The 16511-nt window shown below is 39.1% G+C and overlaps 1 protein-coding gene across 5 annotated transcripts in view; it reads left to right on the top strand.

The window, feature by feature from the left end:
• LOC126199283 (mediator of RNA polymerase II transcription subunit 25-like) overlaps window positions 1-16511 on the top strand; it is a 371538-nt gene that overhangs the window by 127416 nt on the left and 227611 nt on the right. For all 5 annotated transcript variants that reach the window (XM_049936094.1, XM_049936096.1, XM_049936097.1 and 2 more), the window contains one exon: window positions 1193-1431. In XM_049936094.1, coding sequence (XP_049792051.1) covers window positions 1193-1431 — 239 coding nt within the window. The remainder of the gene's footprint in view (window positions 1-1192; window positions 1432-16511) is intronic.

The raw sequence follows: 16511 nt of genomic DNA, 5'->3' as shown, positions 1-16511 counted from the left end.
GAACAGGTATGATACCTAACCCATCTAAAATGTAAACTGTCTCAGTCACTCACAAAAGACATTTTACCATGAAGTTCAGAGAACCTCTGGCACCATTAATCCTAAACAGCATAGAAATAACCTTTTACTCTTTTGCAGAGAACATGGGGTTAATTCTGGAGCATCACTTAGACTGCACCGAAAATACAACCACAGTATTTAAGAAGGTGTCACAGTTACTTCATTCACTACGGAAATATAAAGAAGTATTTCCTTTCAAGGTTAAAAAGAAGCTTGTAGAGTAATACTCCCATTCTTGGCTGCGGTGATGCTGTTCTCCAACAACTTTCATACGAAAGCTCACACAGGCTAGAACTGGTGATGAACGCGTGTGTGCAGTACATTTGTGACATACACTATTTCAACCATATCACTCCTGCCTACAAAGAATTATCATGACTGCATACCAATAAGTGCAGAGACTATCATCATCTGTCTCTCCTCTAATGTCTTCCCCATTATAGCACTCCCTCGTATTTATGTTCAACTCTTGCAGTGTTATCTGAACAGCACAGCTGAAATACTTATTCTCAACAAAGTAAATCCTTTCTGTACCATCACATAACACTGGCATGTTCTCTAAATCATCTTCTGTATCAGGAACCTAAGTTTGGAACAATCTTTCTCAAAAAATCAGATAAATGAAATTCTCTTCAAACTTCAAAAGAAAGTTAATGCCCATCTTCTATCACAATGGTCATCTCTCCCATACACTAGTCTGCAGCCACTCTCATCAGTCTCCTTCCCCCTCAGGGTTTCACTCCCACTTATTGGCAGAGTTCTCTTTTCAAATTCTGTTGTTTCCTAACAATCACTGTCACTGTCATTTCTATCTCTGCCTGTTTCTTTATCCCTTCCACTTTGATAATACTAAACATGTATTCAAATGCACTAATCATTCTGAATGCCCTTTAGTATTACAATTAGTGTCAACCATTATTTTCATATTATTATTATTATTATTATTATTATTATTATTGCTGTGAATGTTTGTAATATCTTTTGTATGTGTTGTTCCTGGTCAGATGTAATCTGCTCAGGCTAAATAAGCAATAAATAAATAAATATGTTTTTATTTTTTGCAGCACAGCAAAACCTGTGTTCAACTAATAGCAATCCAGAATGATCACGTTAGAAACTTGTTTGTTAACAGGAGTTGGTTCTTGTGAAACGGCATACACAGCAACAAGAACAAGAACAACAGCAACAACAACAGCAACCACAGCAACAACAACAGCAGCAACAGCAGCAGCCAGAGGAGGAACACCAGACCCTCTGGGAAGGACTTCTAGAGTGGATAGACAGGACACAAAGTCTCAACGATGCTGATCAAGTAATAAGACATATACCGTGTCGAATTTCAATAAAACCAAAGGACGGTGCACCAGACTTGTGAGTTGCATTTCCCATAAAATAAAAGCATCTCTCTTTACATTTCTGAATACAAGCATTATTAATTCGCAATTTAATACATTTTTGGTATGTTAAAAAGAAAACATAAAATGTTAAATGAAATACTCCTCACCTGCAATGAGGACTTTGCGTAAGTTTAATTTACAGGCTAAATCGACTATCCTGCATTCTTAAACTACAATGTGTATATTTACTTTATTTGTTATATGATTGGCTTTTTGTGTATAATCCCCAAATTACGTAGAATGTTTAATTTTTATTACTTAGCAACACGATGTTGCAGGTGTTAGGAATATTATTTTTAGATTATAAATGAGTTTCAAGTATCAAGTCTCCTAATGTTAAAGTAATCTCTACTACTACATAAAACCAAGTTACTTTTTTAACAGTGTTACCAAAAATCTTGAAAAGTTCTTGAGCTATTATCTTCAGATTTTGACAAGATGCTGTAATAAACATTCAGATAGACATACATACATCATTCGAATATACTCTGCTGGAAAAAAATTGTACACCTGGAAAGACAACGTCAATTTTGACCCGATGATGGCATGTGCCACCTGGGGAATAGAAGATGTACTGAGAACGGTTTCAGTGTCATCCACCAACAAATAGCATAGTGACATAGCTACCAAAGTACCATTCATGTCTAGCCTTTAATAGGTAATGTTCACAGCCAGAAGGCTCAGTGTGGTGCAAAAATGTGAAGCGAGCAGGCAACCATCCCGAGGATGTGCACTCGTGCTTTCTATAGCCAACTGAGCATGTTTGAAAGGGTGAAATTGTGGCCTTCCAAGTAGCAGGATGATCCTTTTGGAGAATTGCCACATAAGTTGCACATGCTGCATCAGTCTTGCAACGATGCTGGTGTCAGTTGTCACATGAACATCAGGTGAACATTCTCACACCAGTAGATGTGGTTCCGGAGGTCCACAAAGCAGAGATGCTCACCAGGATTGTCATATTGTAAGGGCAGCAGTGGCTTATCCCACAGCTACCACTTCACAGATAAGAGGGCTTTTGAGCCCAGACATGTCAACACGAACTGTTGCGAACCAGTTATTAGCAGTGGTACTGCGGTCATGCACACCTCTAGTCCATCTGCCACACACACCACAGCATCGATGCGCACACCTTGTTTGTTGCCATCAGAGGATCACTTGGAAGATGGAAGAATGGCGTGGTGCACCGTGGTCTTCAGCGATGAAGACAGATTCTCCCTACACCTAAGTAACGGTCATTTGCGTGTACGATGTAGACCTGGCGAACGCTGTCTCGTAGAGTACATTCGTCCGAGACATACTGGTCCCTCACCGGGCCTTACGGTCTGTGGCACAATAAGTTACAACTCTTGTTCAGCTTTGGGTTTCTGGAGGGGATGATAACCGTTGCTTGGTATGTGCAGAATTTTGTGAGACATTTTCTTTTGCTGTTTTTGCAACAGGAAGGTGATGTGTTATGCCAACAGGATAAGGCTTGCCCACACACTGTCCTTGAAACTCAGTGCACTGTAGGGTTGTCAGGTTGTACGTTTTTCCCGTATTCTTACGTTTTTTTACTGTTAATTTCGCCTTACGTTTTTTATTTCCTCGTACAGCACACTCTTCCGTTTTTTTAATATTTGGCACTGAACTATCGCAGAACCCAACACAATTCTTCCCCTTAATATACTTACAACAGAAATTCACATTAATTTGGTTATATTTGTTATTATTACCATTCAGATGTAGATTTTAGGCTGGTCTACGCTTAAATTGGTACTTCTGCCGATCACTCGATCGCATAATCGATAATGTTGTCGATATACTTATTTCCGATTCTGATGTGTACAACTACAGATGTATGAAAACTAATAAACTTCGTTGCAGTGATAATTTCTTGAATCGTACAGTGGAAAGTCTAGTTTTCTTAATTTACTTTTGTTCAAGAATTGTAATGAGTTCACCAGCGAAGAAGAAACGCGGTAAGCGATAGCAGTACAGTCAAGTTTACGTAAAGAAATGGGAAGATACTTTCGTGTGGGTTAGGCACGGTTTAACGTCTGATAAACATGCTTTTTGTACGTTCTGCAAGAAGGAATTCAGCGTTTCTCATGGTGGACAGTTTGATCTCGAGCAACACGCTCAGTACAAAGGACATCAGTTAAAGGAGAAAGCAAGTAGTCAAACCACGAAAGTTTCCAAATATTTTGTGAACTCTAAGAAATCTGAAGCCAACATTGTCATAGCTTGTGAGTTAGGACTTTTGTATCACACAGTCAAACACAACCTAAGTTATTCAAGTTTGGATTGTAGCAATAAATTGACGTCATGTATATTCACAGATTCAGAAACCGCTGTAAAACTTTCCTGTGGCAAGATGAAGGCAGAAATGTTGGTGAAAAACGTATTAGCACCTAAAAGTGTCAGTGATGTTGTTAATATTCTAAAATCTCCTGAAAATATTAAGTTTTTCTCAGTAGCAACAAACGCTTCGAACAGAGGCAACAGAAAGATGTTCTCAATTTGAATAAGATACTTTGGACCTTTAGTAGGTGTACAGAACAAACTGTTGACATTTATTGAACAGCCTGATGAAACTTCAAATGCAGTAGAAAAGTTAATTGTTGATAGTGTGGAGAGCCATTAACTAAATATTAATAATTTAAATGCATGTAGTGCTGACAATGCTAATGTGAATTTTGGCAGGAAACAATCTGTTTATCAAGTACTGCTTTCCATAAATTCCAACCTGCAGAAAGGCAGTTGTTCAAACCATATGGTTCATAATGCGATGAAGCATGCTATGGAAGAGCTGGAAATGGATGTAGAGAACCTTGTTTTGAAGATCTATAATCATTTCTCAGTATCAGCTAAAAGGCGCAAGGAACTGAAATCATTTTTTGAATTTATAGATTTTGGGTGGTTTGAGATATTAAGGCACGTGCCCACAAGATGGCTATCCTTAACTCCTTCCATTAACAGATTGACTGAGTGCTGGCCAGCTATAAAGAGCTATTCCAGGAGCATTGATGCCTGTCCAAAGCAACTTGCATCAGTATTTTTAGCTGAAGACCCAGTGAAAGGAATTATTCCTGAAATTTACTTGCATTTTGTGTCAAATATAGGAGGTCAAATGCAAACAGTATCCAAATACCTGGAGAAAAGGGAGCTAAGCATCATTGAATCACATAACAGTCTGTGTATGATGTATAAGAAGATTACACAAAGAAAGAAGGATAAATTCTATGGGAATGAAACCAAGAAATTAATGGGAGAGATTTCATCAACATCTCTTAAAAAGATTTCATGTGAATTTGATTATTTTCTATGACACATTGTTGAAATATCTTGAAAACCATTATGATTTCTCAGCTAGTAATAAGTATGCAAGGTTGGAACCTCTTTCTTTGAATGGGGAATTACAATATTGTGATTTTGAACTTGCTGTGGAAACACTTAATCTAAAAGATAGGATCAACCTGGATCAGCTATATGAAGAATTTTGTGAAGTGAAAGATAACTTTACTAACTGTATCACTAAGGATGGTGATGTTGCATCTAAGTGGGTAAAATTGTTCACACTAGTGCCTCAACAAAAAGTGACAAATATCTCTCGGCTCATGTGTTTTATACTAAGCATACCAGGTTCAAATGCATTTGTGGAACGAGTGTTTTCGATGATGAAGAACAAGTGGACTGATGTTAGGAATAGGTGTTCACCAGAACTCATAGAATCAGAGCTTCAAATAGTAATAAATTTTGACATGTCCTGCAAAGATTTTTTTAACCAACTAAAGAATGACAGTACATTCCTACATAAAGCTAAATCAGTTTCAAAATACCATAGTGATATGAAGGAATAGGGCTTAAGATGTAAATCTGAGCTATTTTTGATTGAAAATGGCATTTAATAAAAATATGAATGCACTAGCCATTAAAAAATATGTCCATGAAAAATCTTCCTTTTTTTGTGAAGAAAGTGGCAACTCTAGTGCACTGTGAGATGTGTAGCAACTTCCCTAGTCACCATGATCTCCAGACTTGGCTCCAGTTGAGCATGTCTGGGATATCTTGGGATGAGAAGTGACTTGTGGGACTTGTCAACCAACAGCTCTTACAGTACCATGTGAAGTGGTCAAGCAGTTGTGCGGTAACATACACCAGGACAGGATCTGCGATCTGTGTGATCAACTGGGTGCCAGAATAGGCACCTGCATTGCCACTTGTAGAGGCTGCACCCATGTTCTAATATGGGTGTTTCAGCATGTAATGATCCCTGGTACCATAGAACCGCTTGTGCTATTGATCTGTAAATGTAATCATATCATGTACTCCATATGCACTGTTGCAAAAATAAATCTTGAGTGACTTGGAAACTTCTAAAAAGGTGTCCTAGTTTATTTTTGTTGCACAGTTGCGGAAATGCTATTTTAACTGTTAACTATTTCATCACTTTGAGATGACAGTGGAGGAAACATAACCCATAGAACAACAAAATAAAATCACTTGTTTCTATGAAATTAATATTCGGAGGTTAACGTGGATAGGGCTGGAGGCTCAATGCACACTGTTGTTTTAATCAGCAACTTGCAACACATTTATTTATCAGTAATTTTAGTGTGTAAAAGTAAGCAAAACTTCACTTTATCATAATCATACAGGGTCTGTCCCAAAAGCTCGCGGAATCATTTTTAGTAATTGGCAACGCTGGCTGGCGAAGTGGAGCTTCGGGTGGAGAAGTTGATGGGGGACCTGAGCTTCGAAGTGAGACTGGTATCAGTCACCTGTGAGTAGTTGTTGAGGCAGGGTCACACTACATGCAGAGGTATCTACTACACCCTCGTCAAGCAAAAAATGGACCAGTTTTTGGAGCAGTATTGTGCAATCAATTTCTGTGTGAAACTGGGAAAAAATGGGTGATGTTCTAAATGCTTTAGAAGGCCTACATAATGGGGCAATGAAACAAAGCCAAAGTTTCATGCGGCACAAGAGGTTCCGAGAAGGTTGGGAGTCCTATGATGACGATGACCTCGAACGCCTGTCAACATCACAAGTGGACAACTTGGTGCAAAAAGTGCATCAAGCTGTGGACAAGGACTGACAATAAAGTTTTTGGATGATTGCAGAGGCGTGTGAAATATCCAGAACAATTGTTCACCAGATTTTAACAGAGGATCTTCAGATGAGAAAAGTTTGGTGTGAAAAGTTCTGACGAGTGAGATGAAGGAACAGCGTTTGTTGAAGTACCAGGAATTGCATGAGTGCTATGAAATGGACCCAGAATATTTGCCTAGAGTGATCGCAGGGGACAAGATGCGGATTTTAGAGTATGATTCTGAAGCAAAGTGTCGGAGCAGCAAATGGCTCATCAAGGAGTCTCCTCATCCGAAAAAGCAATTATGAGCAAATCATGAATCAAGACAATGATCATTGTGTTTTTTGACAGAAAAGGTATGGTTCACAGTGAATTTGTGCCACAAGGACAAACAATCAACAAGGAATTTTACTATGAGGTGCTCAGATGGTTGTGTAACAGGGTTCGACATATCTGAAAAGAAATTTGCAGTAATTGGAAGAAATTTGCAGTACTTGGGTTGAGAACCATGACAATGTGCTGGTTGTCTCAGAGTTTCTGGCCAAAATTGGTGTCGCAATGCTGCCCCAGGCACTGTACAGCCCTGATCTGGCACCAGCAGACTTCTTTTTGTTCCCAAGGATCAAAAGAGCCCTGAAAGGAACTCGACATGGGATGCTGGAGGTGGTAAAAGCAACTTCAATGACTGCTCTGAAGGAGATTTCCTTTGACGACTTCCAGGGTGCCTTCAGTGATTGGGTGAAGCAGTGGCAATGGTACACCAAAGCAGGGGGAGAACACTTTGAAAAATTCTGAAAAGATTGTAAACTGATATTGAATAAATGATTTTAAAAAATTCATTCTGGGAACTTTGGGACAGAGTGCTGAAATTAGTTAACTGGCTGAATGTAATTTTAACATTGTGCCTTGCTATTAAAAAAAAAAAAAAAAAAAAAAAAAAAAAATGTGCATTTCATCACACACTGAAACAAATGTACTGTTTCACTGTTTTTTACGACCACTGTGCCTGATTTTGACACATTACCTTTTAATATAAATTTCTAAGCATATTTCCCAGCTAAATGATATTTTAAACAGCACCATGTTTTGGTGCTGGAATTTGCTTTCCCATACCATAAAGATAACGATAAATAGTTTAGACAAGAAGAGAATAGAAGCTTTCTAAATATGGTGCTGCAGAAGAATGTTGAAGATTAGATGGGTAGATCACATAACTAATGAGGAGGTATTGAATAGAATTGGGGAGAAGAAGAGTTGTGGCACAACTTGACTAGAAGAAGGGATTGGTTGGTAGGACATGTTGTGAGGCATCAAGGGATCACCAATTTAGTACTGGAGGGCAGCGTGGAGGGTAAAAATCGTAGAGGGAGACCAAGAGATGAATACACTAAGCAGATTCAGAAGGATGTAGGTTGCAGTAGGTACTGGGAGATGAAGAAGCTTGCACAGTATAGAGTAGTATGGAGAGCTGCATCAAACCAGTCTCAGGACTGAAGAAGAAGACGACGACGACGACGACGACAACAACAACAACAACAACAACATAGCATAACATTACTTTAATGATTATTGAACATGGGAAAATATGTTATTTGAAGGAACCAAACTTGGAATTACTCCTACTTTGTGAATAAAAACGTGTAACACACTATTCTGGTAAAAATGAAATAATTATTCAAGAAATTTACATTCACACTGGAGAGAGATTCTCTCACAACTTAACTTTCAGTAATGGCTGCTGCCCAACTTGTTCACAAATTCTGATAACACTCTGAATAAAAAATGCTTAAATGTTCAATTGCTGTAGTGAGCACTCTGTTGGCCTCTGTTGAAAATGTTACACAACTTTCCAACCAGCTGTACCATGGCTTACTTATGGCTCTTGAAGATAGCTTGAACCACATACAAGTTGCTGAATGTTTAGTATGAAATACCAACTATCATCCATTTGGAGCTTTTCGATGTCCATATCACCACTGTAATATGGGCTTTTCCTTATGTGCAGAAACAGAGCCACAGTTAACCCACTTCAATGATGATCAGCTTCTTCACAAGTAGCATTATTATATATAGCTATTCAAGGCACTAGAAAGTCTACTCACTCACTTTTACAGAAGCAACGTTCCTCCATGACTCTTAAAGACAGACATGTGTCTATAACTTCTAAAGAATAACTAATGAAGAAGGCAGGATCCCATAGCACCCTTTGTCCTACAGTACTTCCCCTAACTTATGTCACAGCTAATTATTCCTAGCCATTTCTCTATCTTTAAATAATAATGATTTGTGCATTTGTGTTCTGTTGTTTGTTTTATATTTAACAAATTCTCAATATTAAACATTTTAACAATTAATGTTTTATACACTATACAAAAGGGAATACCTTAAACTACTTCATATCTCTGTTGCAAGGTGGCAGCACCCTTCAGTAGAGTTCATAGCACATGATGTCACACTACTTTGTTCCATGCTATTGCTGCTAGGTAACATATGCTTACACTTAATTCACAATAATTTTGGTTGTTTGCTTTGGACTGATCGTCTACACTCAATAAGCATTGCCAACTAATGAAACGAAAAGTGATATTTAGGAAATGATAACATTCATATATCTATTATTACATACTCTAATAAAAATTTAAACAAAGGTAGGTTACATATTTCTTTAATGTATTTGGAATCTAAATGTAAATATATAATGGGAAGTGTCGTAAGCAAAAATCTCAAATTTTTGTTCAGTTTACTTCAAACCTTTACACAATACTCTAATCAATGTACAGATGGACATAGGTTCCATTTATTAAAAAATATTTATGGTGTATAAATATATATAACTTACAAAGACACAACATTGCTAGCAATGATCTTGAAAACATCTTGACTGATTTACCTCAAAGTTTTCCACAATACACTAATGAACATTGAGATTAATATAGGCAAACTTTCAGTAAAACAGTAACGTACAAGTTTTGTGTTAAAACTGACTGTGAGAAAGAAAATACTACGCTGTGCTGCAAAAATGTGCAGTTTCATTTTTTTCTTGAAGTCAGCTTTAACTATAATAAAGGGCATTTAAACCATTAGGCAAAACCTTCTCCAGTATATTTCCTTGCATATAATTTTACACAAAAATTGTGTACATGACAATATGCTGTTTTGTTTCCTTCCTTGTACTTGGTTATGATGGAAAACAAGAAAGTTTTATTTATGGCTAACTTCGTAATCCTGCCCATTCACACATTGAAACTACATGAAATGCTGCAATTGAAGTTACTATCCTCTCAGATCCAGCAGCTGGAGGGCTCTCTCTCATTCCCTGTTTACCATTGATCCCAAGCAATTTAGCCACTCATTTTAGTGATTTAATTCCCAGTCATTTCCCTTAACAATAAACAAGGCTAAAGGTCAGAGTGAGATGGGAAGAGGTGGTGGACAGAAGTAGGGGGATGTATAGAGGGGAAAGGAGATGATGGACAGGGGTTTGGGGGGGGGGGGGGAGGGAGTGATAGATAGAAATAGGGAGAAGGAGGAGATTAGGATATATATCCAATTCTCATATATATTTAGCAGTTCTGAAGCATTGCAAGGTTCACTACTACTACTATATAAGAAACAACAAATCTATTTGGATTATTAACTGAGGCAGGAAGATGGGTTGACAGAGGATAGCTAGACCCTCAGGGAGAGGCAACAGGTTTTCTGGCTAGGAATGCAGGGGGGAGAGGTGCTACACATGTGATACATGCGCACTGGAGTCAGTGAGGTGCAACACATAATGAAGCTGACATGGAGGGGTGGACTGGGATGTGATGAGGTGACAGGACAGAGTAATGTGAAACGGTTGGGCTGAGGGTGTGGGGATAGTGTGTTAGCCCTCTCCATGTATAAAAGAAATGAAATCAGAGGCTACTGCACAGTGAACTATCGCTATCAAAAATTTGGCACGAGTGAATGACTCTGACCGCAAAAGTATCTTCACATGAAATGAAAAATTTCCAGGCACTGCATAAATTTTTGCACTACAATTGTGTAGAAGACTGGTACATTTACAAGAAACAAATTATAAATAACTCATAGTTCTCATATGCCATTCCCGCATAGGCTGCATCTGCAGATTAATGCACAAGCTACAAAATGGAACAAAAATGGTTGTTTCAACTTTTTATGTCCCAGAATGTGTCTCACTGTGGCATCCTAACTGCAGGACATAAAAAGAAAGCAATAGTAAGATTCTGGATGAGGGTCACCAAGAAAGTTTTAGCTATTTGGTTTTGTGTGGGCAATGACCCACAGGCCCATGTTATGCTCTGATGTTGCTGTAAAATGTTGTTGCTTATTATGTCTGAACACTGCAGGGGCATTAGCCAAACAGTGATGAAACAACACACAGCAAACTTATAATCCTAGCGGAAATTGACACAGCTCTCCCCTGTAAATAAACAGACTTATTATCCAAAAAGATGAGAGTGTGCAGCTCTCATTATCTTCACTGAATAATAACAGAATGATCATCCAGTTTGCATACTGTGTGCTGTGCTAATACTGTCACAGTGAGAACAAGCAGCTTAGGAGTGCAGTAGGCTATATTTATTGTTAGTTGGTTGCCTAACCATTGAAAAGTTATAGGACAATATAAAGAATGTTGTCATTTAAATAAGTGTGAGTACAACAGATTTTCGTCTGCCCTAATTATCAGACATGGTAACATGAGCAGTTAACAGAGAGCAAAGTTTTCTACAAATCTGGAATGAATTAACACAAAAATGGCACTAACACTGTGTGGAAGTACCATATCATATGGAAGGCTGCACAGAGAAAACACTTCACGTTATCCTTATCTGGGCAGCTCACGTATTCAACATTAATCTGAGAAAATCCCAAATACCTATCAGATGAGCAACTCGAGTTGCATGCCAGAGTACGTAGGTAGTGAGCTGTGCTGTGTACGGATCACACTACCGCAGACAGCGAAAGTTAAATTTTCCAAATATCAGCAAAGCGTACACCCATCAACACCAGGCTTGGCTAGGAGACCAGTTGCGTGGCAGCCAGAACATGAAAACCAGGAAGCTTAATTCTTATTTCTCAAGTCTCTTAACTTCCAAGAAGCTGTACATGGTGGGTGTGACTCAATGCTGTTGTCAATGTGATGGGTGAAAATGTCGCTTGTTTCACAAAAAAACAAAAACCAAAAAAAACAACACCAAGAATGCAGCAATACTTCCCACACTTGGTGTACAAAATGTATGTTAGCAGTCACGCGGTTTGTACTGGCCTAAAGCAATGTCTCCTTGATTGATTGGTTTATTTGTGCCATCCATGGTGCCTCAGTTTGATTAGGTCACCAAACTATTGGACTGGGTGCCATCTTGACATCTTGATGTGCAGTGTTTTAGCTAAACAATAAAAAATGTCATATTGAATTATTCTCTGAGGATGGCAGTGACAGCAATGCATCCTGTGCTGTCAGCTAGGCCAGGTGCCAGCTCTGATCAACTTTTTGTGTTTCATTATAATAATGTTCTCCCATTTGGGATGTCTTTATTACAGTAGCAATGTCTCCTATAGTAGCAAAAGTTAGTTAATTTGTTTTTTACCCTTTGCCAGTTATATAATATGTACACCTGATCAAAAGGACACAAAATAAATGAAGTACTTTTAAAATTAGATATAGTGATTACGACACAGAGTAAACAAATGTTGCATTACTGAGAGTGCATCTGCCATGTGTGTTCATTGCAAAAATAAATTAGCGTGAATAATTATCTATAGCTTTTTGTAGTTCTCAACTTTTCAAAAATATATTAAGTGTGTTTGTGTATAAAATTGTTCTGTACAGACATGAATCAACAATTAAAAACTCCAATTTGAGTTGCAACCCTGTTACGTAAAGTGCATAGCTGCGTTCCATTGCAGGATCAGCTTCTTCAGTGACTTAGAGTTTGCAGAACCCTGATGCCTGTCGACAAATGTAATGTGCTAGCAAACAGGCCTCAACGGCCAGAGACAATGGTGATGTGCACGTGAGTTATGCTTGTCTGAGTGTGTGTGTGAAAAAGATAGATTGCTACTTACTGTAAAGAAGACATGTCAGGTTGTAGAGAGGCACAATTAAAAGATACTCACACAAAGCTTTCAGTCACAGCCTTATACAAAACACACACACACACATACACACACACACACACACACACACACACACACACACACACACACGGGTGCACAACCAAGCACACCTGACGCACACATGACCGACAACTCCAGCATCTCGGGCTGGAATGTAGCATTGTATGGAATGTAAGCAGCAGTCTGGAGGGGGTGGAGAAGGGGAGGTGATAGTATTGTATAGATGGGGAGGGGGGAGAGAGAGAGAGAGAGAGAGAGAGAGAGAGAGAGAGAGAGAGAGAAACTCTGCCTGGTGGAGTGTGCTATGACTAGACTGACAACAGGCACAGTGTCAGGAGGTAGTGGCACAGGGAGGTGGAGGAAGAAAAGGAGCAAAAAAGGAGAGGAGCAGGAAAAGACAGGCAGATGCATTGGCAGAGGGCTGCAAATAAATCCAAATGGGTTGGGTAGTGAAGCAACCACTGAAATCAAGTGTGTTACTTTCAGCTGCATGTTGTGCACAGTTTAATGAAATAATTTTATTGTTGTTGTTGTTGTGGTCTTCAGTCCTGAGACTGGTTTGATGCAGCTCTCCATGCTACTCTATCCTGTGCAAGCTTCTTCATCTCCCAGTACCTACTGCAACCTACATCCTTCTGAATCTGCTTAGTGTATTCATCTCTTGGTCTCCCTCTACGATTTTTACCCTCCACGCTGCCCTCCAATGCTAAATTGATGATCCCTTGATGCCTCAAAACATGTCCTACCAACCGATCCCTTCTTCTAGTCAAGTTGTGCCACAAACTTCTCTTCTCCCCAATTCTATTCAATACCTCCTCATTAGTTACGTGATCTACCCACCTTATCTTCAGCATTCTTCAGTAGCACCACATTTCGAAAGCTTCTATTCTCTTCTTGTCCAAACTAGTTATCGTCCATGTTTCACTTCCATACATGGCTACACTCCATACAAATACTTTCAGAAATGACTTCCTGACACTTAAATCTATACTCGATGTTAACAAATTTCTCTTCTTCAGAAACGCTTTCCTTCCCATTGCCAGTCTACATTTTATATCCTCTCTACTTCGACCATCATCAGTTATTTTGCTCCCTAAATAGCAAAACTCCTTTACTACTTTAAGTGTCTCATTTCCTAATCTAATACCCTCAGCATCACCTGATTTAATTTGACTACATTCCATTATCCTCATTTTGCTTTTGTTGATGTTCATCTTATACCCTCCTTTCAAGACACTGTCCATTCCGTTCAACTGCTCTTCCAAGTCCTTTGCTGTCTCTGACAGAATTACAATGTCATCGGCGAACCTCAAAGTTTTTACTTCTTCTCCATGAATTTTAATACCTACTCCGAATTTTTCTTTTGTTTCCTCTACTGCTTGCTCAATATAAAGATTGAATAACATCGGGGAGAGGCTACAACCCTGTCTCACTCCTTTCCCAACCACTGCTTCCCTTTCATGCCCCTCAACCCTTATAACTGCCATCTGGCTTCTGTACAAATTGTAAATAGCCTTTCGCTCCCTGTATTTTACCCCTGCCACCTTCAGAATTTGAAAGAGAGTATTCCAGTTAACATTGTCAAAAGCTTTCTCTAAGTCTACAAATGCTAGAAATGTAGGTATGCCTTTTCTTAATCTTTCTTCTAAGATAAGTCGTAAGGTTAGTATTGCCTCACGTGTTCCAACATTTCTACGGAATCCAAACTGATCATCCCCGAGGTCCGCTTCTACCAGTTTTTCCATTCGTCTGTAAAGAATTCGCGTTAGTATTTTGCAGCTGTGACTTATTAAACTGATAGTTCGGTAATTTTCACATCTGTCAACACCTGCTTTCTTTGGGATTGGAATTATTATATTCTTCTTGAAGTCTGAGGGTATTTCGCCTGTCTCATACATCTTGCTCACCAGATGGTAGAGTTTTGTCATGAATGGCTCTCCCAAGGCCATCAGTAGTTCTAATGGAATGTTGTCTACTCCCGGGGCCTTGTTTCGACTCAGGTCTTTCAGTGCTCTGTCAAACTCTTCACGCAGTATCTTATCTCCCATTCCGTCTTCATCTACATCCTCTTCCATTTCCATAATATTGTCCTCAAGTACATCGCACTTGTATAAACCCTCTATATACTCCTTCCACCTTTCTGCCTTCCCTTCTTTGCTTAGAACTGGGTTTCCATCTGAGCTCTTGATATTCATACAAGTGGTTCTCTTCTCTCCAAAGGTCTCTTTAATTTTCCTGTAGGCAGTATCTATCTTACCCCTAATGAGACAAGCCTCTACATCCTTACATTTGTCCTCTAGCCATCCCTGCTTAGCCATTTTGCACTTCCTGTCGATCTCATTTTTGAGACGTTTGTATTCCTTTTTGCCTGCCTCATTTACTGCATTTTTATATTTTCTCCTTTCATCAATTAAATAAAATATTTCTTCTGTTACCCAAGGATTTCTATTAGCCCTCGTCTTTTTACCTACTTGATCGTCTGCTGCCTTCACTACTTCATCCCTCAGAGCTGCCCATTCTTCTTCTACTGCATTTCTTTCCCCCATTACTGTCAATTGTTCCCTTATGCTCTCCCTGAAACTCTCTACAACCTCTGGTTCTTTCAGTTTATCCAGGTCCCATCTCCTTAAATTCCCACCTTTTTGCAGTGTCTTCAGTTTCAATCTGCTGTTCATAACCAATAGAATGTGGTCAGAATCCACATCTGCCCCTGGAAATGTCTTACAATTTAAAACCTGGTTCCTAAATCTCTGTCTTACCATTATATAATCTATCTGATACCTTTTAGTATCTCCAGGATTCTTCCAGGTATACAACCTTCTTTAATGATTCTTGAACCAAGTGTTAGCTATGATTAAGTTATGCTCTGTGCAAAATTCTACAAGGCGGCTTCCTCTTTCATTTCTTTCCCCCAATCCATATTCACCTACTATGTTCCCTTCTCTCCCTTTTCCTACTGACGAATTCCAGTCACCCATGACTATTAAATTTTCGTCTCCCTTCACTACCTGAATAATTTCTTTTATCTCATCATACATTCCATCAATTTCTTCATCATCTGCAGAGCTAGTTGGCATATAAACTTGTACTACTGTAGTAGGCATGGGCTTTGTGTCTATCTTGGCCACAATAATGTGTTCACTATGCTGTTTGTAGTAGCTAACCCGCACTCCTATTTTTTTATTCATTATTAAACCTACTCCTGCATTACCCCTATTTGATTTTGTATTTATACCCCTGTAATCACCTGACCAAAAGTCTTGTTCCTGCTGCCACCGAACTTCACTAATTCCCACTATATCTAAATTTAAGCTATCCATTTCCCTTTTTAAATTTTCTAACCTACCTGCCCGATTAAGGGATCTGACATTCCACGCTCCGATCCGTAGAACGCCAGTTTCCTTTCTCCTGATAACGACATCCTCTTGAGTAGTCCCCACCCGGAGATCCGAATGGAGGACTATTTTACCTCCAGAATATTTTACCCAAGAGGACGCCATCATCATTTAACCATATAGTAAAGCTGCATGCCCTCGGGAAAAATTACGGCTGTAGTTTCCCCTTGCTTTCAGCCGTTCGCAGTACCAGCACAGCAAGGCCGTTTTGGTTATTGTTACAAGGCCAGATCAGTCAATCATCCAGACTGTTGCCCCTGCAACTACTGAAAAGGCTGCTGCCCCTCTTCAGGAACCACATGTTTGTCTGGCCTCTCAACAGATACCCCTCGGTTGTGGTTGCACCTACGGTACGGCCATCTGTATCGCTGAGGCACGCAAGCCTCCCCACCAACGGCAAGATCCATGGTTCATGGGGGGATAATTTTATTATATATATATATATATATTATGTTGAAAAAG

The sequence above is a fragment of the Schistocerca nitens genome, chromosome 8, assembly GCF_023898315.1.
Source record: "Schistocerca nitens isolate TAMUIC-IGC-003100 chromosome 8, iqSchNite1.1, whole genome shotgun sequence".
Lineage (NCBI taxonomy): Eukaryota > Metazoa > Arthropoda > Insecta > Orthoptera > Acrididae > Schistocerca > Schistocerca nitens.
The sequence above is the reverse complement of the archived record's forward strand: the minus strand, read 5'-3'. Positions and strand labels throughout refer to the sequence as shown.